The sequence below is a fragment of the Trypanosoma cruzi genome, genomic scaffold, assembly GCF_000209065.1.
Source record: "Trypanosoma cruzi strain CL Brener 1047053517021 genomic scaffold, whole genome shotgun sequence".
NCBI classification, from domain to species: Eukaryota; Euglenozoa; class Kinetoplastea; order Trypanosomatida; family Trypanosomatidae; genus Trypanosoma; species Trypanosoma cruzi.
This window is the reverse complement of record NW_001849471.1, coordinates 93,947-118,371: the sequence shown is the minus strand read 5'-3', so window position 1 is coordinate 118,371 and position 24,425 is coordinate 93,947. Positions and strand designations below refer to the sequence as shown.

The 24,425-nt window shown below is 47.6% G+C and overlaps 11 protein-coding genes across 11 annotated transcripts, besides 29 other annotated features; all 11 read right to left on the bottom strand.

Annotated features, from left to right (window-relative positions):
* Positions 1 to 3,187: part of a sequence feature (areas not merged during assembly with more than two copies in the genome that could not be assigned to a particular haplotype) that runs on past the window's edge.
* Tc00.1047053508693.100 (surface protease GP63, putative) lies at positions 310 to 1,941 on the bottom strand (the record flags this gene model as incomplete). Its single annotated transcript, XM_812715.1, has 1 exon — positions 310 to 1,941. The coding sequence occupies one exon, from the start codon at positions 1,939 to 1,941 to the stop codon at positions 310 to 312; it is 1,632 nt and encodes a 543-aa protein (XP_817808.1).
* Positions 1,875 to 1,928: a microsatellite.
* Positions 3,188 to 13,704: a sequence feature (heterozygous, non-Esmeraldo-like haplotype).
* On the bottom strand, positions 4,072 to 6,813 carry Tc00.1047053508693.90 (peroxisome biogenesis factor 1, putative; the record flags this gene model as incomplete). The annotated part of the gene is made up of 1 exon (XM_812714.1): positions 4,072 to 6,813. One exon carries the CDS (start codon positions 6,811 to 6,813, stop codon positions 4,072 to 4,074), a length of 2,742 nt encoding a protein of 913 aa, XP_817807.1.
* Positions 6,842 to 6,875: a microsatellite.
* Positions 7,017 to 7,044: a microsatellite.
* On the bottom strand, positions 7,130 to 8,068 carry Tc00.1047053508693.84 (hypothetical protein, conserved; the record flags this gene model as incomplete). Its single annotated transcript, XM_812721.1, has 1 exon — positions 7,130 to 8,068. One exon carries the CDS (start codon positions 8,066 to 8,068, stop codon positions 7,130 to 7,132), a length of 939 nt encoding a protein of 312 aa, XP_817814.1.
* Positions 8,147 to 8,188: a sequence feature (T-rich).
* Positions 8,498 to 9,877, bottom strand: Tc00.1047053508693.80 (RuvB-like DNA helicase, putative; the record flags this gene model as incomplete). Its single annotated transcript, XM_812713.1, has 1 exon — positions 8,498 to 9,877. One exon carries the CDS (start codon positions 9,875 to 9,877, stop codon positions 8,498 to 8,500), a length of 1,380 nt encoding a protein of 459 aa, XP_817806.1.
* On the bottom strand, positions 10,137 to 11,510 carry Tc00.1047053508693.70 (hypothetical protein, conserved; the record flags this gene model as incomplete). The annotated part of the gene is made up of 1 exon (XM_812712.1): positions 10,137 to 11,510. The coding sequence occupies one exon, from the start codon at positions 11,508 to 11,510 to the stop codon at positions 10,137 to 10,139; it is 1,374 nt and encodes a 457-aa protein (XP_817805.1).
* Positions 11,100 to 11,119: a microsatellite.
* Positions 11,693 to 12,310, bottom strand: Tc00.1047053508693.60 (hypothetical protein, conserved; the record flags this gene model as incomplete). The annotated part of the gene is made up of 1 exon (XM_812711.1): positions 11,693 to 12,310. The coding sequence occupies one exon, from the start codon at positions 12,308 to 12,310 to the stop codon at positions 11,693 to 11,695; it is 618 nt and encodes a 205-aa protein (XP_817804.1).
* Positions 11,731 to 11,776: a sequence feature (GA-rich).
* Positions 12,370 to 12,405: a microsatellite.
* Positions 12,483 to 12,559: a sequence feature (T-rich).
* Positions 12,607 to 12,689: a sequence feature (A-rich).
* Positions 12,784 to 12,810: a sequence feature (AT_rich).
* On the bottom strand, positions 12,940 to 14,073 carry Tc00.1047053508693.50 (hypothetical protein, conserved; the record flags this gene model as incomplete). The annotated part of the gene is made up of 1 exon (XM_812710.1): positions 12,940 to 14,073. The coding sequence occupies one exon, from the start codon at positions 14,071 to 14,073 to the stop codon at positions 12,940 to 12,942; it is 1,134 nt and encodes a 377-aa protein (XP_817803.1).
* Positions 13,705 to 13,740: a sequence feature (areas merged during assembly that could not be assigned to a particular haplotype. This can correspond to areas where the two haplotypes were merged or to regions with more than two copies in the genome that were merged during assembly.).
* Positions 13,741 to 14,045: a sequence feature (areas merged during assembly that could not be assigned to a particular haplotype. This can correspond to areas where the two haplotypes were merged or to regions with more than two copies in the genome that were merged during assembly.).
* Positions 14,046 to 14,756: a sequence feature (areas merged during assembly that could not be assigned to a particular haplotype. This can correspond to areas where the two haplotypes were merged or to regions with more than two copies in the genome that were merged during assembly.).
* Positions 14,187 to 14,232: a sequence feature (T-rich).
* On the bottom strand, positions 14,406 to 15,830 carry Tc00.1047053508693.40 (hypothetical protein, conserved; the record flags this gene model as incomplete). The annotated part of the gene is made up of 1 exon (XM_812709.1): positions 14,406 to 15,830. One exon carries the CDS (start codon positions 15,828 to 15,830, stop codon positions 14,406 to 14,408), a length of 1,425 nt encoding a protein of 474 aa, XP_817802.1.
* Positions 14,757 to 14,794: a sequence feature (areas merged during assembly that could not be assigned to a particular haplotype. This can correspond to areas where the two haplotypes were merged or to regions with more than two copies in the genome that were merged during assembly.).
* Positions 14,795 to 17,599: a sequence feature (areas merged during assembly that could not be assigned to a particular haplotype. This can correspond to areas where the two haplotypes were merged or to regions with more than two copies in the genome that were merged during assembly.).
* Positions 15,925 to 15,952: a sequence feature (AT_rich).
* Tc00.1047053508693.30 (hypothetical protein, conserved) lies at positions 16,137 to 18,866 on the bottom strand (the record flags this gene model as incomplete). The annotated part of the gene is made up of 1 exon (XM_812708.1): positions 16,137 to 18,866. The coding sequence occupies one exon, from the start codon at positions 18,864 to 18,866 to the stop codon at positions 16,137 to 16,139; it is 2,730 nt and encodes a 909-aa protein (XP_817801.1).
* Positions 17,600 to 17,712: a sequence feature (areas merged during assembly that could not be assigned to a particular haplotype. This can correspond to areas where the two haplotypes were merged or to regions with more than two copies in the genome that were merged during assembly.).
* Positions 17,713 to 19,629: a sequence feature (areas merged during assembly that could not be assigned to a particular haplotype. This can correspond to areas where the two haplotypes were merged or to regions with more than two copies in the genome that were merged during assembly.).
* Positions 18,911 to 18,935: a microsatellite.
* Positions 19,187 to 19,221: a sequence feature (T-rich).
* Positions 19,398 to 19,446: a sequence feature (A-rich).
* Positions 19,519 to 19,608: a sequence feature (T-rich).
* Positions 19,630 to 20,334: a sequence feature (areas merged during assembly that could not be assigned to a particular haplotype. This can correspond to areas where the two haplotypes were merged or to regions with more than two copies in the genome that were merged during assembly.).
* Positions 19,711 to 19,751: a microsatellite.
* Tc00.1047053508693.20 (DNA topoisomerase IB, large subunit, putative) lies at positions 19,930 to 21,924 on the bottom strand (the record flags this gene model as incomplete). The annotated part of the gene is made up of 1 exon (XM_812707.1): positions 19,930 to 21,924. One exon carries the CDS (start codon positions 21,922 to 21,924, stop codon positions 19,930 to 19,932), a length of 1,995 nt encoding a protein of 664 aa, XP_817800.1.
* Positions 20,335 to 24,425: a sequence feature (areas merged during assembly that could not be assigned to a particular haplotype. This can correspond to areas where the two haplotypes were merged or to regions with more than two copies in the genome that were merged during assembly.).
* Positions 22,428 to 22,456: a microsatellite.
* On the bottom strand, positions 22,547 to 24,425 carry Tc00.1047053508693.10 (cleavage and polyadenylation specificity factor, putative; the record flags this gene model as incomplete). The annotated part of the gene is made up of 1 exon (XM_812706.1): positions 22,547 to 24,425. A coding segment is annotated over one exon (1,879 nt), but the record flags the coding sequence as incomplete, so codon positions are not given.

The window sequence follows — 24,425 nt, the reverse complement described above, 5'->3', positions numbered from 1 at the left end:
CAAATGGCTTCGTTTCTATAAATGCTGCTCCACGCACACGCTGCTTCTTTTGCGTTCTTGACGCAAGATCCGGTTCAATTTGGAAAAATACTAATTTGACCTAAAATAAATACCAGAGAAAAAATAGAGGCCGCTCAGGACCGCATATATATATATATACATATTACTATCAAAGCATCTCCTTTCAATTGGGGATAAATGTACCCGTAAGGAATTAAAAATAATTAAACAAGATAAATTAACAGTACTGACTAACAATTGGCACATTCCCAATTTAACGATTACAACACGCGTTTTTTTACAAAATCATTAACACATTGAAATAAAAATAAGAAGCAGCATAACCAATGGAATCGGGGAAAAAGCTGACAGCAAACTGCTCACGTCTCCAGTTCCATTAATTGTATCGATGACAATACATACATCATCGTACTTTGGACACAAAATCCTCCCTTTCATGAACAGCCCAGTTGGTGTAATACTGCTGCCCTCCGGGCATTTGTGCCACGCATCATCTCCAAGGTGCCGCACGCTCACCTCGCCCTTGTCACACGACACCTCAGCGCACACGTCACCAACAAGTCCCTCGGAATCAGCAAGTCCATCCCCCTTTAAGCACTTGGACGTCGGGCCAACGCGGCTCCCACGCATAACGGTTGCGTTCCCATTACTGCACCAAGTTTTGACATACGGTCGAATGTAAGGGCAGAAGTCCATTAAAAAACCGGGCGAACCGCCAAGTTTGGGATTCGAAAAGTACTGATATTGTGGGGAAAGGGGGGCGTCGTAGAGTTTCATTCCACAGTACCCCAGCGCCAGGCGATCCGATGTGCATGAAAGGAGACTGCTTCTAGCGGTGCAAAACATCTCTGGATACTTGGTGACGCCATTTATCACGCATTTCTCCGTCAGCAGCGCGCAGCCGGAGTTGTTGCCCCATGACATCGGTTCCTCCATTCCCCAATTGGCCTTGTAAAAACCGGTGTCCTCAAAAGCAGCCATTGTCAACGCAGTGTAGTATCCGATTCCGGAATTACCGATCATCAGCTCGTCCTTTGCGTTGCGTCTCTTCCAATGCGACAACGCAGTTCCTTCCCCACCCTCGTCCTCCAGCTCCATGCCGGTAGCAGTCATGCAGTTGAAGTGCTCGCGAGTCTTCTCCACCGTCTTGGGTGACGACACCTGGACCACGGCTGCCTTGCCACGTACACCCTTAACCTCTTTTAACATATTGCGTTTTTCCATTATCTCCACAGCAAACCCAAGAGCATGTGCAATCTCATGCGCTAAATTACGAACACCGTCCTCCGAATCAGTGACAGAGCTCGGGCCATAATTCATCACACCAACAACAGGACGCCCATCGGGTAATTTTAAGCATGTAGTAGCCCACGCAAGAGCGGAAGCCTTTATAGGGACGGCTGAGACATACAAGTACATGTCCGCACCGGTCACACCCACTGTGTGGTGAGAGCTGGGTATTGTAAACTGAGCGCATACACCTGACGAGTACCTTGGTACAATAACCCTGCCCGTGAGAGTTTCAACAAGTAGACGATCCGTATGCATTTTAAGTGCTCGAGGAACAAGGGAGTTTAATATGATGGACTTTTTTTCCTCCGTCAAAATATCCTCTTCCTTACACTCAACAGTTCCCCCAGTAAAGTCCGGACGAATCTGCCCCTCGGCTGTGCAGTATCTTGAGGGATCGTTCAGATCCTCTGTGAAGAACTGAAAGCGGATGGGCGCCCAATCGGGATCCGAGGCAGTCAGCGCCCGTATCATGCCACTTTCCAGAGTTGGCAGCTCTAGCACCACTGCTGTCGTCTGGGGGCCAACCTTTTTTTCAATCTCATCGGAGATGCAGCGATGCTCAGCGACGGCAACAGAACCAGAGACGCAGCAGAGCAGCAGCACCAGCAATAGCATAGTGTGACGCATCCTTGTGTGTGTTTTCTCTTCTGGGCCTTTCACAGTACGCTCTAGCTGCTTGTATGCGTGTCAATTGGCTTACCTTGAGAGAATAAATGAATGGATTGAGTAACTGGTGCATTCTCAATAAAATATTGTACCAGTGAGTTATGGTAACTGCTGAAATACACATTTAATACAATATTACGAAATTATCTCGGCTTCTTCCACAATAAACAGGGTTACCTTCGTGAACGCTCGTTCATTTGTTTCACTGCTACTGACTGGAAAATTCCCTCCGACGCATTGGTGGGATTCCGCCCCTTCCTCCTTTTTTCCCGCTCTTGACATTTTCTTCGCTTTTTCCCCCGCTCTTGCCAACATGTCTAGCCACACAATGCCATCTGAGTGCCGAAGAGGTGGTCGAGCAACGACAAAAGTTTCCTTCTATGAGACAACTGCCATTAAGAGAAATTTCCGAGGCGAAGGTCCTGTTCAATGCCCAGCCGTTGACGCACAGCCAAGGTGCCTGGACATTCTAGAAGCAGATGGTGCAAGGTTTCCTGCGGGCCGATTGGCGTGCTTGTGGAAGCTGGCTGATCCTGCGGCAGCAGAGATCGCCTCCTGGCACTGCTGTTTCGATGCCGTGTGGCGTCTGGGTTGTGTGCGCGGCGACTTCTGTGCGGTGCGGTGCTTCTCCGTGTGGGGAAAACCATGTCGCAGAAATCACATTTGAGCTCGGGAAGCGGTGGAGGATGTTCCGGATGAAATGACCGACAGTGACTGACGAGATTCGAGAATCCCGTCAATGTAGAATCACAGTGCGGACATTTCTCCTTCCGACGGCGTGTGAGGGTCCGTCTCCTTACTGGAGAGACGTCTTCCTCCCTCGCCGACGGGGGAACAGTGTCCGTCCCCGGTGCGGTTGGATCGTTGTTAGAGCGCATATATGCAGACTGTTCCGGTGAGATGTTGCAGAAACGGCATTGGTTCGTGCAATCCCTCACGGCCCAGTATAGTCGGCCCCAGAGCTCAGATTCCCCGCACCTTGCCCTTGCGAGGTGAACCAGTTCCTGACGGTGTAGAAATTCCTGAGTGATCAGGTCCTTACCGCTGAGATCTGATGGCCTTGTACCGCAAAGCAAGTAGCGATGAGTGTCTTGACGAATGGTACTACGCCACTTGTTGGTGAGCTGGGTAGTAAAACATGTCAGCAGATCCGTATGCCATAAGGGTGCGATTCCTTGCTCCGTGTATTGTCCACTTTCCATAGTCTGCGTCGCATACTGATCTGCAGGCTCGTTAGCATGTACTCCACAATGTCCGTAACAAAACTGCAGGTGCACGGACCAGCCAGCACGCGTCAGTGTCAATAGACGCTGCCAGATCTGATCCTCCGTCCAGTCTGTCTGACTGAGCGGGCCCTTGTTTAGAGCCGCTAGAAGAGACTGACTGTCCGTAACCACAAGCAGGGTTTTACGCCTGTGGCGGATACGAGGAATCATCAGCTTCTCTAGGGCTAGAAGCAGCGCACGGGATTCCGTCCTGTAGCTGCATGGGCGTGCAGCGCAGTTTATACTGGCCTCATCGTGATGGGCAGCCCTGAAGCGGGGATGCGAAGAGTAATCCGGACGAACTTCCTTTCACCGCCGTTCTCTCGAGGTGCTCGACAACAGGCGCGCCGGCGGTGCAGTGATCATGACCGTTTCTTCCGCACTGCACCACCTGCCACCCCATTGCGTTAAACTCGCCGTGTTCGCCGTTGCTCTCCCCACCGCCCCATCACCACGCCGGCCCTTCCAACACGGCGAGTCGGAGCGTCGCCAAAAGCTGCCCCAAACGCCAACACACCGGACCCATGGTGCGTTCTGTGACCATCTAATTTCTACACCAGTGCATATGAATAATTAAAACACAAGAATAAAAAAAGAATCGCAGTGAGGATAAAGTGACCCCTTTCTACCCTTTGTCCTCCGCAATCCCTTCTCTCTCTCTCTCTCATTTTTTTTATTTTCATTTTTACAGCGTCACCCCTCTTTTCCGCCTCCCCTATTTTTAAGGCAAAGGCGCCACGAATTATCGAGAGCTTGAAGAGAGGTCAGCTTTTATTATTAATTTTGGTTTTACAAACTTCATTTTTATACTTGCTGTTGGAGCCGCTTACCGCATGGCCAGTTTTTTGCCTACTTTAGACCTCTTGTTTCCCGTGTCGCCTCCAGTAAACATGTGCCGCATTCTCTCATATTCTAAAACGTCTTTAGAGGTCAAAGAGGGCCGAGTTACGGCCAGCGCTTGCTTCATATCCTCCATCTCCATTTGAGTGAAAAGGTTCAGATCCTGTCCCTTTTTTACGGTCCCAAATAGTGGCTTCAATGTGTCCTCAATCTTCTCCAGGGTTGTGTCTCTGCCTACATTTGCCACAGCAAAACTCCGCTCGAAATCCATCTCCGCGACGTCCAATGAAAGCCGTTCAATCACACGCCGAGTCACAAAAATATGTGCGGACGAAACCAGTCCAGACAAGTCTGCAGGCGTCCAATTAACAGTTTCTCTCGCGATATCCTCAACTTCCTGCCGTGAGAGGTTCGCAGAGATTTTATCAAGGCAGAACAACAATATTTCCAAACGCTCCTCGTAGGACGGAATGGGGCATTCCACAGCCTTGTCCAGTCTACCTGGTCGAAGCAGGGCGGCGTCTATTAAATCAGGGCGACTAGATGCGGCCACAACATAAACATCTTTTCGCTCATCCACCCCATCCAAGTAGCACAACAACTGATTCACTACGCGATCCGTCACGCCGGAGTTATCCACACCACGTTGTGGAGCAACCGAGTCAAACTCGTCAAAAAAAACCACGCAAGGTGCAGCTGCCTCAGCGCGTTCAAAAACATCACGAATCTTCTGCTCACTTTGACCAATGTATTTCCCAAATACCTCGGGACCATTGACAACAATGCAATTCAATTCGGCGGCATTTACAAGCGTCTCTACCAAAAACGTCTTTCCGCAACCTGAAGGACCGTAAAGAAGTAATCCACTTCGGGTTTTCAACGGAAGGCGTGCAAATAATTCGGGGTGCTTCATAGGCAACACCAAGGTGTCATACAAGATTTTTTTCGCGTTAGAAAGGCCTCCAATGGAATCTAAAGATTGTTTTTCACCCCTAAGAAAGTGGATTCCGGTATGAGACAACGGAGTAAAGCGAACAATGACTTCCTTTGCCTTCTCCAAAGAGGGAAAATCCCCATCCGTGGAGCAGCTTTTGATACGCACGGAAACCTTCTTGATATCAAATGGGGTGTAGTTCTCCGTAAGGGCCGCCAGTTGTTCCAACGTGTCCGCAGACTCCTTTGGGAAAATCTGCTGGAGCAACGCCAGGCGTGCCTTTCGGTCCAGCGCCTCGACCTTCGTGATTTTGGCAAAACAATTCGCTGACCGAAGACGCTCGTAAACATCTTCACGGTTCCCGCAAGTTGCGAGAACAACGACAGAGCCGCGACCCGCAAAAGTAAAAGCATCGGAGAAGCAATGCAGCATTTCCTCCAAGGTCGATTTTGTCTTTCCAGTAACCGCCGCCACAGCTCCCTCACGTTGCACCGGGGCGATGGCATCAAAATCATCCAAAATCAAGACAGAAGGCGCACACAGGATACATTCCGCCAAGGCCTGTTGTAAAGAGACCAACTGTCGACTTCCTCCTCCAGAGCCACATTGAACAACACAGACGTGGACATCACGAAGCCTGCTCAAAACAGCTGCAACAAGAGCTGTTTTGCCACACCCCTTTCCACCACACAGCAGAACATTACCATTGCCTCCATTTACCTCACTAAGGGAGGTATTCAACTCCGTTTCCCGAGAGAACCAGCCAGAGAGGTGACGAAGAAGCTCTTGAGATAACTCTCCGTGAACAGCTGCAACTCTATCAAAGCCTGCCTCTTTACAAGAAGAGAAAATACAATGATCTTCCGCGACATCTTTATCGGTCACAGTAGGCAAATTCTCTTCGGGATTGGGGAACACGACCACATTGGATGTCTGCCCAAAAACAGTACAGCAACACACTCCTTCAGGCATCTCTTTAATGTATTTAATGGGGGCTCTCCACGCGTTTGTCCGAAGAAAAGACGGCGTCACCTCCTTAGACTCAAGAATTTGTGACATACGTGCGAGATCCCAAAAACCCACTACAAGACCGTCACACCAATGGTTTCGTTCTGCGGTTGCGGGATTCAAAAAAAGCGACGCCTTTTCCTCTGTAAGAGACGTTATTGTGGCCTCGTAGGTACCGTATGGGTGACAGCGCAGAATAGCCCACATGGGTTTTGTTCCTTTTTCGGCCACTTGCCTCGATCTTGTCGCAATGACAAATTCGGTTCCTTCGGACATAACAGCACATCCGGACGATAACTCACGACCCTGAGAGTCTTCGATTCGCTGGACCACCACCCTTGCATGAACGTCAGAAAAAACAACGACACTGATAGTCATTCCGGGGAATATGACTTGAACCTGACGAAGTAGTTGTGTCTCAATGCGAAGCGCATTCTGTTCCGCAACTTCGCTCTCATCCACGGAGGCAGGCGATACAAGCACTCGAGACGCCTTTATTGGGTGATACACAGGGACACAGTACACAATCGCACCATTTTCCAATTCCAGGTCCCTCCCCAAAATAACGGACATGAGCAGCTTGCATGGTTCAAGATTGTGGCTTTTACGTGTCAGACACCCAACATAGAGGTTTCTTTTTCCGTCCGAAAGCCTCAGCGGTACCACCGGCGGCGTTTTGCTGCCGTAAAAGGGACTAAGACAATCGTTAAGGAATTTGGCCGATACAGTGACAAATGCATCGGTGCGGGAAGAGTCAATAAAGATTTCAAATGAACTTTGCTGCATGTTATTTCTTTATAGAGGGTCAACCATCTGTATGTATATATGTATATATATATGCATACGTAGGGAAAGAAGAAGCGCAAAAAGGAGGAAGAGGGTCAAAAGAAAGAAGGCGAAACAAAACAACAACAAATATTTTATGCACAGATCATTGCCATCACGACAAACAGGCAAGAATAAACTCTACCCACACACAAAAAGGTAAAAACAACAACAACAACAACAACAAAACAAGCAATCATCACTATTTCCATATTTTCATTTAGTGAAAATTATAGAAAAATAGACGCAAAAAATAAAGGCCTACCGTGGTAATGAATCAATTTGGCACATAACCCCACCTCATTTTCCAATACTCGGCATCTTCGGTTGAAACCACACGACGTGGACTGTACATTAGGGTGACGGACTCCCCAGCTGATATGGCACGCCGTGTTAAGAGATGCGCGCAAAACTGATCGGTATCATGCCATCTTAGGCCAACCCCTTTCCCCTGAGCACTGTTAGCTGACGTGAAACAAACCGCAGAATTGGGCTCAAAACTATGAAGGCAGAAATCTATGATGGGGTATAACGTCAGACCGCCGTAATCATCAGAAAGGGCTCGGGACAGGACCATTGACAATCCCCATGGCACGGATTTGGATGCAAAGTGTGGCAAGCTTTGCTCCATGCGCCGCAGTAGAGAGTGTAGCCGTACCCACTCAACACGCTGTGAGGCAGAAACAAAAACCTCTTTCGGTAGACACGGGCCGTTTGAAACTCCTTGCGCCTGCATGGAGTTCCCCATGTACATGGTTTCTAGTTCCCTGTGTAACAGAGTACGACCTGTGGACATATCGATGGTGTCCACATTGTAGAGATCATGCAAAAACTCAAGATAACGGCGGTGAAAGCCTCGGGGATTGTGCAGTTCACGCACCACAACCCCAGTAAGCGTTTCCAAGGGATCCCAACGATGGACAAAACTTTTCCCTTCACTGGGCGGTGCAGCAGATAACGAGAGCGTAAGAGGTAATGAAACCAAAGTCCTCCCAGCAGGAATACGTCGCGTGGCAACCAATTGACATCCCCGCCCAGAGTGAAATTGCAGCTTTAGCGCACAATGAACCGCCACACCATTCCTGGCAGCCCATCGAAGAAAAGAACGTGCGGCAGGCACCCTTCGTGAAAGGAGGTACGGCCAGACCTCTCTATAAGTCTTCCTATTGGCACAGAAAAAACGCCGTGGCGGGCCCTCACTACACAAAAACTCCATTTCCCTTCCTTTCGCACGCCTGTCCTCACGCACATGCACGTACGGCGAGCCGAAAGGAATGACGCCTCCCCCACCACCACAAAAGAAAAAACAAAAAAAAAACACATACAACAAAAAAAATTATTCTGTAAGGCAAATTCCACCACTACACACAAATATTAATAGGGATTGGCAAAGGTCACCATCAAGGACAGACCCCCATTTTTTTTTTCCCCCTCTTAAGCACCAAAACACGTAAATAATAAGTTTACTTTTAGAGGTTTATCTCCCATATCATTGCTCAGGGAAAGTTGTACACCTACTTATGCTTAGTCCACAAATAGATATCATAACCACCCCTCCTTTTTCCTTTTCTTATCTTTCATTCATTCAGTCACCTCTATTCAAACACAACACACAATTTCAAACTCTTCTTTTATTAAGGTTCATCTATTGATAGACGTACTCATCGGCATGCTCATGGAGAAGCTGCGCTGAAGCCTTGGCATCCTTAAACAGCCCATCGACCAGCATAACATCTTCTGCTTCAATTACGGTGCGACCATTTGTTTCCGCAATGATAAGCGCTGGTGTGAGTAGCTGTACCACATAGCGCAGTGAAGTACGTTCTCCAATTTGTCCGAGGAGCTCTAAAGAGGCATCTGACACCTTTACACCCTCCACTTGAGACCGAATGTCAACAATAGAAACAATTTCTTCAATGCTGTAATTAGTCGTACGTACAATAAGTAAACGATCAAGAAGATCCGTGGGAATGCCATGGGGAGATCGAATGTCCGTTCCCCTGATGCGACAGCTGCCTCTGTTGGTAGCAAAAATTACAACAGGAGCCAGTGTTGATTCCAGTGCCTTGTTCAGGAATGTAAAGCATTCAATGTCCAACATGTGTACTTCATCGATAAACAACACACCTGGAACCAATTCAGCTACACCCTGATCAATGTACTTATTCACAACTTTGTTAATCTCATGCCGTAGTTTCTCGGTAATCTCCGTTTTCTTCTGCTTCATTAGACTGTTAACAATAGAAAGGGCATCTTGACCTTGGTTTGGTTTTGCATTGGCAGAGTCAAGATCGTGAAGTGTCACATCCTGAATAATCTCCTTCTTCTTGTGAACATCGCCTTTTGGTAGTGGGACGTACTCATCAGCCTCCAGGTCATGATCTCCAATATAAGCATCCGAACGTCCCACTCGCTTTACAGCCCCTGTACTGGCTTCAATGTAAATGACATCACCAACAGAGACCTTTTCCTTCTCTAGGCTTTCATAGATAGCAGCATCTAACTTGAGTTGCTTGGAGCCCTTGACAGACTTGAGTGTCACGATAACATGAGCAATGGATTTGCCATAGCCCCCCAACGGATTATCTGTCTCCTCTGCACGCAATTCTGTGACTTCACCCTCATAAACCTCTTTTTGTTCCTTAATTCGAAGCCCAATTGCTCGACGGAAGTTTTCCATCAGCACCTCTGTCTTCTTTACTTCGGCACTGTAGACTTCGCTGCCAACCATTGGGCAAAAAGGCACCTTTGGTCCCAACTCTTTCGCGATACCGAGTGCCAATGCTGTCTTGCCTGTCCCAGGAGGGCCGGCAAAAAGAAGTGCACGCCCAGCCATTTTTTTGGATCTTGTGAGCTCCACAACGATACCGGCTGCCTCACGGGCCTTCACCTGTCCCACAAATCCATCAGCGGACGGTTTGGCTGAACCATCTGCATCCAGCCCCAAACCCTTCACATGACTGTGAGCTGCCACACGCTGCCTCTTGGTGGTAGAAATGACCTCCTCAATCTTTATTCCTGGCATCTTCTCTACTCAATCCCCAGCGGTTCTTCTTTTCCCGTTTTCCCTTTTCTTTGTTGCTGGTAAAAGACCCGGATTAAAAAAAAAAAAAAAAGGCACAGACAAGCAAGAAAAATAAATAAACAAATGCAGCATACACTTACATTTGTATGACTCTTTTTTTTGTTCTCCTCAGTTGGTAGTAGAGCCTCTCCACAGATTTATCGACTTAATCAAAAATATATATATATACGAAAGGCTACACGAGAAAGCTTAATACTTTTTATACATTTTTTCCTGTCCCACCGGTAACGCGCTTCAACTCTTGAAGCGTAGCACAAAGTTCCACTGCCGCAGGGTGTTTCTCAGAGACCATACCCTCAATAATCCTACGCGCCTCTTCTGCCAAAGTCTTGGCCTCTTCCACTTTTCCAATGCGCAGGTACCCCCACGCACATTTGTTAGAGGCAGCACCAATGACGATATGATTCCCTCGGTAGCGTTGTCGTGCAATATCAAGAGCCTCTCGATAAGAGGCAAATTGGTTCTTCCGGTCATCCAAGTTGCCATAAGCATCACCCAGTGCTGTATAGGTAGAAACAAGTTGTGTGTGTTGGCTGCCAAATGCCCGCCTTTGTAACTCAATGGCTTTCTCTAGAAGATCTTTTTGATGAAAATAATCCCTGTTCGCTCCATGGGCATCTGCCAATTCCAAAAGCGTCAAAGCTATTTGCGGGTTCAACGCGCCAAGTTTCCTTTCTTGGATATCGTATGCCTGCTGGGCAATTTGTAGACGTTTAGCATGGTTGCCATTTGCACCATGCGCTCTGGAGAAAGTCAGCAACGCAATCGTTGTCTGTATGTGCTCTGGTCCACAATGGCGGCGCACAATCTCCAAGGCTCTCTCGGCTACTTGAAGCTGGGCTCCATGTTTTCCCAAATGGCCATGTGCTTCAGCAAGAAGCAACAAGACACGCCCCACTTTGGCATGTTTCGAATGAAATTTTCGTTCATGAATTTCAAGTGATTTGAGAAGGAGATCTTCCATCTCTTGGTACCGACCAATCTCCTCGTAAGCAGAGGCAATATTGTATAGAACCATGCCGTACTGTGGATGGTCCCTCCCATAGACCCGCTCCACCATATCCCGCGAGCGTTCAAGCAACTGGAGTTTTCTGGCATAGTCCCCAATTTCTCCATAGGCACAGGCCAAGTTGTTCAAACAGCTCATCAGAACGTACTGCCGATTATTATTATTATTATTATCAGCTTTGTCCATGGATTCAATCACGGATTCCCACTGTTTGATCGCATTCGTAAACTCACCCCTTTCAAAAAACTCGGCTGCGGACTTCTGAAGCTCCTCTACTGTGCATCTAGTGGAGAACGGCGGCTGCGTGCTGCACACACGAACCGCAAAAGCGGCAGAAGTCACGGAAAAACGATTCATCATCCCCCCTACAGGGCGGTCCAAGGTGGCCGCATGTAACATGTAGGAATGAAATGGCAAAATTCGTTTCATTGCTGTATAACCCTTTTTTGTGTCTTCCAGCCTGTACCTTGTCAAAAAGAGGATATCGAGAGCAAACCCCTGGTGAATACTGCAATGTGTTCGGTTGAACGTACAGGAATTAACCTGCCATCGTTTCAGAGGCATCTTTTACTTTAGTTCAGTTCATTTTCTTGGTGAGTTCCCTCTCCTTTTTGTTTAGTTTTATTTCACATCTCACAGGTGTTGCTGCGCGCACGCAGAGGGCGAAAGCGGTAATACGCACATCACTGGGCGAACTCACATTGCCAGTATTACTCCTTGTTTGCCCGTACCCTTCTCCCGTACGTTTAACTTCCGGGGCACTCCGCGGGAAGCGTGGAAAATGCTTTTTCCTCTTCTTCATCTTCCTCTTCCTCTTCTTCATCTTCCTCCATGTCAACTGCGTCTCGCCTGTTCCTTTCACATGCCATCTGCAGACGACGCAGCAACGATCCCACGCTTTGAGCGTCCCCCACATAGCAATCGACAATGCTGCGTTTCCGCAGGACAAGCCTGAGCAGCGCTTGCACACCAAACGAACCAAACGGGTTCATTGAAACGTCAATGGTTCTGATACACGGGAGATTACGCAGCGACTCACAGAGTAATTCTACGAGGGTGGTAGTGAGGCGCTCCTCACGCAGATTAATGTGTTCGAGCCATGGGCAGAAGGGTAATGTAAGGAGAATGGGCAAAATGGCCCGTTGGCTCAGGTAGGCGCGGTGCAGATCTAGACGAGTGCCACATGTACCCTTACTAAAGTGCAGGAACGTGTGGTTTGGACGCTCCCCACTGGCCTTACACAAATACATATACCTTTGAGTCGGGTTCGTTTTTACACCATCCTCCGCACTGGCCAATGCCATGCAAAGAAAATCACAGCGTCGACTGATCTCCACAATGTCATCGTTGGGCGTCACCGGCATAACACCAAAGTCCCAATACCTAAAATGGAGGTGTGAAAACTAAATACACTACATGCCATCAACAACAACAACAACAAAAAAAACAGCTACAACAAAAGCCATTGTTAATAATTAGAAAAAGAAATAAGAATATAAGTCGCCAAACTACGCCACACGCACGTACACACCACCTACAAGAAAAAAAAAAAAAACAACAATAACAACAAATCAACATCAAAAGTAAAATAAGTACATACACACAAACAGGAAATTCCTAAAAATGAAGATAGCATGTGGACAAAAAAGAAGTGACCCTATCTTCTCATCTATTTTTTTTTTTTTTTATTATTGTTGTTCCCTGTTTTTTGTTTTGTTTTCTTTTCACTCCCCTTCATTTTTTCCATCTTTCGCATAATGTCAAAGTATAAATCAAAACACTTCCCTTTTTTTCTTCCTTTCTCTCCATCCCCATATCCCTTCCCCCGCCTCACCCGTTTTTTTTTTTTTTTTTTTATTATTTTGTCTTCACTTATGCATCCCCCCGTGGCTACAGTAGGATGAAAACAAAAGATAAGACGTCATGGGGCCATTGGAATTTAAAACATGAGACTCTAGTCCACAATGACCCGCACAATGGCGAGAGGTTGCTCTCAACGGTTCAACAGATTCGCAATAACCTTCTCGTCGACGTGCGCCACCTCCAAAGCAGTCACTTCTCCAGGGGCGGGAAGAACTTCGCCGTGAGTGACGGGGCAGGAGATAAGACTTGAAATGGAGGTACCGGATCGGCGCTCGAGCGTCTCTGCATAGAAGACAAAAATATTCTCCCGCCCATACCATTCCTCAAGGATCTGATAGTTGCGGTGATGGAGGGAGTTAAGAGCTTCATTGGAGATGCAAAGCACATGACGCTCTTCTTCTTCGCTCGACAGTGCAATTTCGCATGCGTTGCCGGCAAATGCGCGAATTTCTTCCGCGCTCAGGTTAATGATTTTTTTATACGTTGCCTCCAGGTGCTCGAAGAATGCTTCTTTTTTCTCCTCGGAGGAAAAACGCAAAAAGTTAAGTCCCCATGCACAGATGCCCTTTCCGCACCAACCAATCAGGTTGGTATGATGTACAACGTCTTCACCGACGCAGCGTTTATTTTCACCACTGAAACGTGGGAGTACAGCAGTGAAGACAAAGCGCTTCTCTTTTGGAATGTTTAAATTTTCGGGGCTGCAAACAACATCAAGAAGCTTCTCGCTGCTCCGATCTGAGAGCGCCATGTAGACAAACTCGCCGTTGTAGGAGAAGTTCATTGCGCCCATCCCCTCCAAGCACAGATCATGACTTTCAAAGTCACGCAGGTCCACGAGTTCCAACCCTGACGGTTCCTCTGACTTTACCGTCTTATCCAACTTTTTCAACAGCTGGACCTTTGGCAATTCACCACGGCGCAATTTTGACATTGGGTACAGGAAAATGAGACGGCGAGTGATACGACCCCTCGCATCCGTAAAATGATGGACAGAAATGGAATCATTCACAAACAAAGCCCCCACCTTGTTCTCGTATGCAGAGCGCATTGTGCGCGGCTCCTCATTGAGGTTAAGGTAGATTACCCTGGCTTTGGCATCATTTAAAAGACGCTCCTCAATTTTCCTTTGAAGGTCAATCACCAAGCAATTGTCCTGTTGTGCCTGATTCTCACTTACTTCAGTCACCGTAATAAATTTGTTGTCATGGACCCTTTTTTTGGAGCCAAAGAAACGGCTCTGAAGCATCATGAGTGTTGCCATTTTTCTTGATATGAATGCTTAAATTAAAAGGTTAATAGTATTTTCTTGCTGCAAAGAAAAAAGAAAAAGAAAAAAACTTTAATACACCACAAAGATTAAAATAAATTTAAATTAAAAAAAAAAAAAAAGGAATAGTAACCAAAAAAAAAAAGAAAAAAACAACAACAATACAAGTATGACCAAAACGCCTCTCCTCCACCCACACATCAGGCACCGCATCATCCTTTTAACCGCACTATACACACAAAAGATGGAGAAATCCTCTTCCTCTTCCACAACTTCTCACTCCCTCACAATTTTCCTTCATTTTTATCAGTGCATGCTGGTGAAAATCAATGCGTACAGAATTCTTTCGTTATGGAGGTCAGATGTTCCTGCTGTTCTGTTGACAAACCCAACCCATCCTCCGTGTGACGCAATTCCTTGAAGAACAGTGGGACAAACGGCGTGGCACCGCGATCGGCGCCCCAAGCAGAAAACACGATCTTGCAGGCCGTCATCAGTGTCTCGCATTGTGTCAATGAAAGCTTTATCCCACTATCTCTTGCAACTTGCTTCACCTGGTGGGCAAGTTCGAATAAAAGTTGCGGCAATTTTGGATCGCGAGCCCCACGCTCAACGATCGTTTGGGCAAGAAGTCCTACAGCGCTCACCGGGGAAGTGCCAGCAGGAAGCAAAGATTCATTTTCCATTCTTCCAGGAGCGGCACAGGGATCAACGACATCCTCAGGCAACCCAATATCAATATCGGGATAATTCTTTTGCAATCGTATACTTTCCTCCAATTTTGACGTCGGTGCCCTTCCAAGAATGCGCATGCGATAGGCCGCGCGTCGCTCTTCCTTGTATTCTTCAATGGATGTGGTCTCCAAGCGGGTTTTCCAGTGGGCCACCGCCTCTTCCACAACGTTGGGGTCATAACCAAATTGACGCCGGAGTACAGCGTAAACATTTGGGTCGGGCGACGACAACAGCGCTTCCTCTGCTGTTGGCTTTCTCCCCTTCTTGTATTGCGGCTTCTCTCGCACACAGCTCGAGCAACGTCGCTGAAAGTGGCGATTGATGGCACCACATGATGAGCATTTCCAGTCTCCCAGGCGGCATTCGAGCGGCATTGTTCCCTCCTCCCCCGGAGGATGGTACAACCGACAGGCATCGCCCCAAAAACATCGACCCTGCAGATAATCCATGCAGGGCTGCCCGTAATCGTTCAGGCCATCTTCATCTTCCATAGCCATCTCCTCCAGCTTCCATTGTCGCTCTTCTTCTTCCTTTTGTTGCAGTACCTCGTTGGGGTGTTCAATGGCCCATAAACGGTCCTTCTTTGCCAACCAGAGGGCATCCACGACGTGAATTGGAAAAACGCCCTCCCAGTGCTCCACGAGACTCTCATATTTGGGACCAAGCACGGGATCCTCGTAGGGGATATAGTCTCGACCAATTTCAAGAATATATTTGCTTGCCGTGTATCCGTACTTGTCACGGTCCTCCTTACATAGCTTATCCAGGATGTACCAACACGCCAGCTGCTTGTTTCCAGTCCATGACTTGATGTGGCGAAAAAGGGCACCAACGACAAGCTCAAAGGCCATTTCATTGTCGCCAACCCCGCGCGCCAACTCCGCGCTCTCCGCAACCGTTTTCTTGCCCGGTTTTTCTGCCGCACGGAGACGCGCACAAAACAACGCAAATCGCCGCAGGGTGTCACGATCTATCGATGGGGGCTCGCGAAAGTATTCCTCACCACCTCCAAACATCGTTCCTTCTCTCTTTTAGTGCCTCTTCGTTTCGAATTTGTTTAAATTCCTTTTTCGCCTTTAAAATTTCCAAAAGCAAAAAAATGACGCCCTGAAAAAAAATAAAAAAAAAAACATAAAAAGCCAGAATGCAACAAGGGAAGACAGACAGACACAAACACAAAAAAAATTACATGAAGAACGCATGAATGTGCCACAGCTCATCATATGAGCCCCACTTCCCCTTTCCCCTCAGTTTTGCGACCCGTGAATTGTAAGTAAACAGATACAGCGTCATATAAGGTCTCGAGGAGTATGTGCCTCCATTCACTGAAAAATGGGACGTAACAACTCCCGCCTCTCCTCTCGCAGAGCCCGAACAATAACCTTCAGATGTTCGATCTCTCGTTGATAGTCGCCGATGGTAGAACCCACACACTCTTCACGAACCGTCATGGCTTTGAGCTTTTGCTTGAGATCCTCAATCTCCTCTTCTCGATGCTGAACACGCAAGGATTCCTCACACACCCGTTGCTCCAGCGCGATCAAACGATCAACAAGACGTAAACGGTCAGCTTGCATCACTTCTACTGCCTTCTTGGCCTCTAAACAAAATTCATCCTTGCATTCCTCAGCAACGCCGTCGTTCGATGGTGGTAATGTTGTCTGTGTTGCTTTTTCACAAGAGAAGGGTGGTTGGACAGACGGAGAATGGACCATTTTCGGAATTGCCATCGGCAATGAAATACGAGAGGCAGTTGCAGAAGTGCCTTCTAAATGAGGCATTTGCGGCACGCTAAACGCACCATTCACAGATGGTTTTGTGCTGCACGTGAGACCCGGTGTTGCATCTGTTGTCACCTTAAATGAAGAACAATTTTCTAAAAAAACGTCGCGTGGTTCCTTTAGTCGTCTGTCTGAAGAAATCATCATGCGGTTGCAACCATTTCGAACGGGTGATTGAAAGCCAGACGTCGCGTCAGGGAGAACAGCTATTTTGTGTATCTTTTCCCCTGAACGATTGCGTCTATCTGCGATGTGCACATGCAGTGCTTCAGCCCAACAATGCCACACTTCAGTTAACGTTCGCGTGCGGCGTTTCTCGGCAAAATAATTAATAATCTCCTGCTGGTACGTCCGCCATCGCCACCGTGAGAAAAGCTGCGCCAGACGGAGTAACCGGGGAGCATACGACATTCGAGCCTGCTCGCGCCAAAGCTGAAAGAGCACACGCTTTTGCTCCTTCCGCGGGAGCATTTGAAGCGTGCTGGAGATAGCGTGTGGCGTTGGGGTTGAAAGAGTCAGCAAACCTTCAAAACGTCTTTGAATGAAATTTGCACAGAGCGTTTCCTGCTGCTTTCGCCTCACCTTCGACCTCCACACACGCAGAATGCGACGCCTTACATGACACTTTAGCTTGTGAAACAGTTCTTGCTCAAGCGCAAGCTCATCCTTCGGTGCAGGAAATGGAACGGGTGCCATCAGTGGAAACTCCTCAATCGAAGTCCAATCACTGTTGCACTTTTCCACCTTTGGGGACTTCTTCAGCTCATCTCCGTTGTTACCGTCGTTTGGCACCTTTTCCATCTCAGGCAGTTTCTGAAATGAGTGTTCTGGTGCATCACAGCTCGATTTCTGCCGTTCGCAATTTGCAACAACGTCGCTGCACTTCACAGTTTGCTGGGTGATGGGAGAAATGCTGCGTAGCGATAAAACATCCTCATTGCCATTCATCGCCTCCACGCGCGGAGCATGCGGGTGGGTTTCGCTGGGACTGAGTGGCACACGAACAAATTCCTCCCACGTGGATTCCTTCATTGAGCCGTTAATTCCCTCGCATGGTTTCTCACTTCTTGCAGCAACTGTAGGTGCATTTCCATTAGCTACGGGTTTTTCCTTGAGCTTCTGAAATTGGTAGAATTTGCAGCTGTCAACCTTGGCAATCTGCGTGAACCAAAGTTTATTCAAGTAATCCACATCCATCACTGTGAGTTCTTCACCCAGAGCGTGGGCGATGTTCAAGAGAAGGCCACAAATACGGTGATCGAGTGATGTCGTGGCACGACGAAAGACGTCCCTTGACCAGTCTTTGCAGAAGGCCGTTAATTCAGCCTGGTAGGGATGTTGGAGTGACAATGTTTTTGAACTGGAGAGCGAATGACCAAACGAAGTTGCCAGCTGCGAAAGTTCCTTCTCGTTAGAATTGTCATCGTCAAAAGAACTCTCTGGAGTAACGGCACAAATGCGACATTTCCCGCCCATGAGACGCCGCGCGAGATGTGACGCGGTGCTTACATCGACGAGAGCCAACAGCTGTGCCGAGCACCTAGTCACAATACTCTCAACCGTGAGAGTGAGAAAACTGTCTTGTAACATGAAGCCCCGGCGACGAATCTCGTTGTGTAGCGCTATTCTTTTCTCAGCCTCGGACAGGAGAGCCAAAAACCGCATACGATGGACAAGCTCCCCCAATGTGACCTTTTCGCGCTGGAGGCACTGCGCAGCTCGCTCTACCTCGGCCGGCAAAACAGACCGTGTGTCCAGCTTTCTCAGCCGACAATTTTTTGAGTTGAGAGTGTCAGGCCAGGAACAGATGCGCAGAATGTGGGCGCGATAATGTGGGAGCGAGGTCACCGGATTGAACTCCAGCGTGAGGTACTGCAGTGAGGGGAGCAAAGAAAGTGCCTCGCAGTCCTCGATGCGTCGCACCCTGTTACCCAGCAAGGAAAGCCGCACAACATTCTTGAACTGCACGAGGCCCAAGGTTGTTGTCAACCGATTACGGGAGAGAAGGACGGTGTGAAGAGAGAGTGCCAGCGCCGTATTCATCCCCGCACCACCAAAGTCTATTGCTTCTTCTTTTCCAATATCACCCGCAGCGCGCGACGGCAATTCGGCTACGCGCTGGCGCACAACATCCGGTGCCACAGAAGTGAGAAGCGCCAGGACAGTTGGAGAAATATCCACTTCTATGATGTTTTGTGAGACGCAGTTCAGTCGCTGAAGGCTTGAATCAATGACCTCCGGATTCAGCTGAACGCGCCTGGAGAGCCGCATTCGTTACAGCCCTTAATCACCAAAAGCAGCTCCAAATAAGAAGAAAAAACAACAACAAAAACAAAAACAGCAACATACCTTCGCCGCAGTCAAACACAAGCACAGATGGCTGCACCGCGGTCTGCTCCTCCCAACATATTTCGGTAAGCAATGCAATAAAATAAAAGTTATCGTATTCGTATACCTCTCCCCCCCTCTCTCTCTCTCTCTGTGTGTGTGTGTGTATGTGTGGATGGGGTAAATTGTGGGTTCTCGCTGCAATGCTCATGTAACAAATGTACATTAGTCCGCATCTAAATATCATTTTCCACCCACCACACAGAAATAACAAGAAGGAAAAAAAAAAAAAAAAAAACTTCTTATCGTATTTTATTTTTTCCCTTTTTTATTTCATCTCTCTCATTTTCTGGCCTCTCGCACAGCCTCCTTTTATGCCTTGCGGGCAAAAAAAGGCACGGAAACAAATCATTTGTGTCTCTCATAAAAGATACTCCACTGTGGCCGTCCCCGTGTTTTAATCATCGCTTCAGTTTCTCCTTTATTTCCTTTCCTTTTCCTTTTCCTTTTTCTTTTATCTTCTAGCAGCATGAAATCAGCAATAAAAAAAAACTTTCCACACCCCTCATCGTTCCAATAAATAAATGGAATATAAAGAAACGAAGGGCAAAACAAAACAGCAAACAAAAACGCAACCCAAAAACAGAAAAAAAAGAAAAAAAAAGTAAGAACGGCAAAAAATACATTTCCACATGCGAGCGAGACAAGTGGTGAGAAAACTCGCACAATTTCAGAGGTTCTCTTCTTCTTCACCACATAAAACGATCGACGCGGGAGATATACTGATATACAGTACATACATACATACTATACATATATATATATATATTGTTTTCATTTTTGCCTCCTTTCCTCTATTTGTCGTTTTCCTTCTGGATGCATTCAACCGCGTTTTGGCATGCGGCAACTTTTCAGCCAAATACACAAACCGGGACCCGGCCACCGCCACTTTGTGCGGTTCCACTACCGCACGAAACCAGGAGAGAGCGATGGAAGTTCCCACCCATCACGCCCCAAAGAGCGCACTGAGAGGAACATCCTCATCGTCGCTTGCCTCCGCCTTCAACTTCGGATTCCCACCGCGGTCGCGCTTCACCCGACCCCTACGCCCATCCTTGTCGCTGGTGTCAATTTTGCTCTTCTTCTTTACAATATCTGCAACCGACATGTCGTCCTCGGATTCCGACACCTCCGCATTTTTCGCCCTGCTCCGAGACTTGTGGGAAGTTGTCTTCTTTGATTTCTTCACCCCCTTCTTCTGCTTTTTAGACTTTTTTGCTGACTTTGCCCTTTTCTTCTTTCCTCTCTCGCCGTCACCGCTATTCCTCTTCTTCTTCTTTCCATTGGACCTGGAGCCATTCGATTTGGACGTGGATGAACTCTGCCGCGGCATGCCTCTATTTTTAACAATCTCATCGTATTCCTTCTTCTGCTCCTCCGTACCGTATGCCTCAAGCCACTTATATTGCATCTCATCCATCTCCGCAAAGTACTCCTTCACAGCCTGCTCCAGTGACTTCTTTTTAGTTGTCTCTTGGGCGCGTTTGAGAGCATCAATTATTGTACGGGTATAACTTGACTTTTGTGTCAGTTGATGCATCAAATTATGATGATTTTTCGAGATGGACTTTTGATGATTACATAAAATCGCAACCTCCGTGTTGGCCTTGTTGAAGTATGCAAGTTTATCCGCCACAGAGGCTGAAGGCGGTACTGGTTTTTCTTTAAACCAACGATCTAATGTGATCGATGCATTGTATGTACGAAACACCTTTGCACTCAGACCGGCCATAAACGACTTCAGGTGATCGTTCAACACTGTGGGTGTAATCATATCAAATATGTCGTCGCCTGTTTTCTTCCCTTTTGTGAAACGACGGAGTAATTCATAGACTCGAGGAAGAACCACAGCCTCATTCTCATACCGGATGGAGTCTTTACCAAGAAAATCAAATTTTACTACGTGGTCGGGCTTTAGTTCAATGTGTTCCACACGAAGAGAACAACATCCCACGGTATCGGCCTCATCCGATCCTTTTTCGTTCCCTACACGGAGTGCCAACTTGTCAATGAAGTACATGGCCACCGCACGTTGAGCTTTCATCAGTTCCCTCGATTCAAAGTCTTCTATGTAGCATCGACGAATCTCATCCACATGATTCTTAAGTTCCCTTGCCTTCTCAAACTTCAGCATGTCCGACTGCCCCTTGATTGCTGAAGAAGGGGCGAGCATAACATACTTAAAGCTGCCAAGAATGGAGTCACGCCACATCGCCAGCCACGTCACGTTATGCTCGTGTAAAACCTCTTTCCACCGATGTCCTTCAGGGGGCTTTGGAATAGGGGAAAACTCGTCTATGTTGATCGTGATATCCTCTGGTTCAACACGTTTCTTTAGTTTTCCCATCATTGGATGTTGGCCACGCCCACGAAATAGTCCTGGGGGCTCTACTCGGAAATTTGCCACTTGCTCCTTCTTTCCATCCCACACACACCACTTGTATGGCTCTGCTTCCTTTTCGGCCTCGAGTCTCAACTGTTTCTTTTCCTCCTTCGTGCGACTTAACTTCTTTTCGCGCTCCCGCAAGTGCCATTGATAGATGGGCTCAAAATCACATAATTCCAACCGGCGAATTGGATGCTGGCGCTTGTCAAGAATCTCCCGCCAGCTAGAAAAAAAGTTTCGACGAAAAATCTCATTACGGTAGTAATCGTGTTCCCGCATCACAGCAAACATCGTCGCAACCTCCTCCTCCTCCGGTGTCAACTTGAACTCCCGTCCTTCGTAGTATATTGGGATGCCATGGGGCTTGTACTCGGGAGGAAACATGACACCGTTATGACACAACGTGTCCCAGCGCTTCTGTCCCTTCGTCGTGAACTGGACGTTTTCCTGCTCCCACCAGTTAAGCTCCTCTCGGTTCTCGCTAGAGTCGGAGTCATCGTCTTCCTCCTTCACAACGGCATCTTCTTTCACTAAGTTTTTTTCCTTCTTGGACATCAAACTTGTTATCTTGTTTGTTTGTTTGTTGCTGTTCACTCTTATGAGCTGCTGCTATTTTTATTGTTTACCGTCTGGTGATGCGTGCCCCCACCCCACCACTTTAACCCACGCTCTGCACACAGGCAGGAAACGTGCAAAATAAAGAGAAACCTGAAGGGGAGAAAAAGAGAAAATAAATAAATGGCAGGACATGTAAACAAATAAAAAAAAAAAAAGAAAGAAAGTTGTTTGATGTCCGTTCGGTGGAGAAACCAGCAGAAATAAAAGTGGTCGGTCCAACATTTAAAAAACAAAACATAAAACTCATGGACACAATCGCCCTCATTAGAAATAAACCGCGTCTCTCTTTCCCTACTTCTCTCTTCCTCTCTTCCTCCACACACACACACACACGTCTATATAAGAAACAAACAAACCGGGGAAATTGACCAGAGGGCTCTCTTCTCCTTCTTTTCTTTCCTCTTAACAGATGAAAGAGAAGACTCAAAAAAGAACCGACAAACAGCAAAAACAACAACAACAACGACAATGAGGCTCCGCAAGCATCTGGCACGCCAGAACACTGTGGCCATCCGCCAACTTCCTCCTCATTCCTTCAAATTTTATTTATCGCTTCGCGTTACACAGCCTCCTCTGGCAAAGGCTCTGCGCCATGAATCATCCCGCAATCACACCAGCCCTGGTCGGCGGGGATGGGGAAAAGGGTCAGGTACACCCGCTTCAAGATCATTTTGAGCCGTTCCACCTCGGCAGAAAAGTAACTCGATTTTTTGTTGTCATCCAACTCAATTTCAATGCAATCCGTGATAGTTGCCGTTTGCCCATCCTCAAGTTCCACAGTACACACTCCTGTTCCAAGGTTTGTGGTAACTGAGGGGTAAAACTGGGACATCATGTGGTGGAAGCATTTCAACCGGAAAAGACGATCATTGCCAGAGACATCAACAGGGAGAAAATCGGTACTATCGGCGCCATGCTCCAAGTGCATGATCTTTGCCAACGCAATGCATGTCACATCGGCAATAAGATCATTGCGATGACTGGCCGTCCAAGTAATGGTCAATGTCGTTTGAGACCTGGCATTTTGCTGCACATCCACACTCACATTATCAGAGACAGTAATGCGGGTGGTACTTATGGTGTGCTGAGCTTCATACCCGTTGCTGTCATCAGCCACAGCGTCTTGTTGCTGTGGAGTAATCTCCTCGAACATCTGGCTCTGAGCAAAGTAACGCCGCAAAACCTCTAGCACCTCAAGTGCCGACTTGTAACGGGGCAAGGGTAGTACCATAGCCTGCTGGATCTGTGCCACATTCAGGTCAGTAAAGAGTGGAATTTCGGTGGGGTGCACAATGTTGTAGGAGTGTTGCCCAGAGACAAGCAATGCCCCACTAACAAACTCTCCGTTTCTTGCCGGGCTGTTTGCCAAGGCTCCCATCACCTTGGCTGTGCGTTGCACGCTGAATGGAATGCGTATCGCCTCCTGATTCCTGGTGGAGTACACTTTCATTCCACGCTCTGCAAAGTCCTGCTGCAGTTTATTCCTCAGCTGACCCATGGCACCAACATTACCGTGAACAAGAATAACATGTTGTGTCTTAGGGAGAGCCTGAATAAAATCACGCGTCTGTCTACCATCAGAGTGAGCCGAAAAGGACACAGACTGAATGGTACGCATACGAAGTGGAAGCACCTTTCCGTCGGGCTTTGTAACTTCCTTCGGTTTTGTGAGAATATCTTTCGCGATGGTGCCGTCAACACAATACCCGGCAATAATAATGCCATTTCGCCGATCACCACACCATCGCTCAAACAGTTCCAAAGAAATCCCAGACTGTAGCATACCAGGTGAGGCCAACACGACACACGGCCCGGTGTCTTCAAAGGAACGTGTTTCCATGAGGGAGTGAATGTACTTGAAGACAAACGGATTACGATGGTTGGCATGCTGCTGTTTCACACGATCGTTCATAGCACTAACAAATGTCTGGTATAATTTCATGCATCGCTGGGCTAGTGAAGAAGCGTAATAAATAGGAATATGCTGCAACTCCTTATGTGCCTCCCAATATTCTTCGAGAATAAGAAGAAGCTCTTGAGCGCGACCTAATGCGAAAACCGGCACCAGGCAGCGTCCTCCACCCTTTACAACATCATGAACCCACGTCGTAAAGAGAGTTTCGCGTTCTTCACGTGACTCCAGCTCACGTATTCCATTTGTGCTCTCCGCAATCAGAATGTCTGGTGAGTAACTTGGCACTTCCGCACCTAACAGGTGGCGATCCGGGACTCGGGAAAAATCCCCCGTGTAAAGCGTCTTCATGCCTGCAATATCAACCATAAAGAGAGCTGCTCCAAGAACGTGGCCGGCATTAAATGGTTGAAAACGAATACCATTGACTGTTACCTCCTCGTGATACTCCACTGTCTCAATCTTTTCAATGGTGCTTTGCAGCCACTCGTTCGTCACAATATCGTTGGCACTTGCGCCGACACGC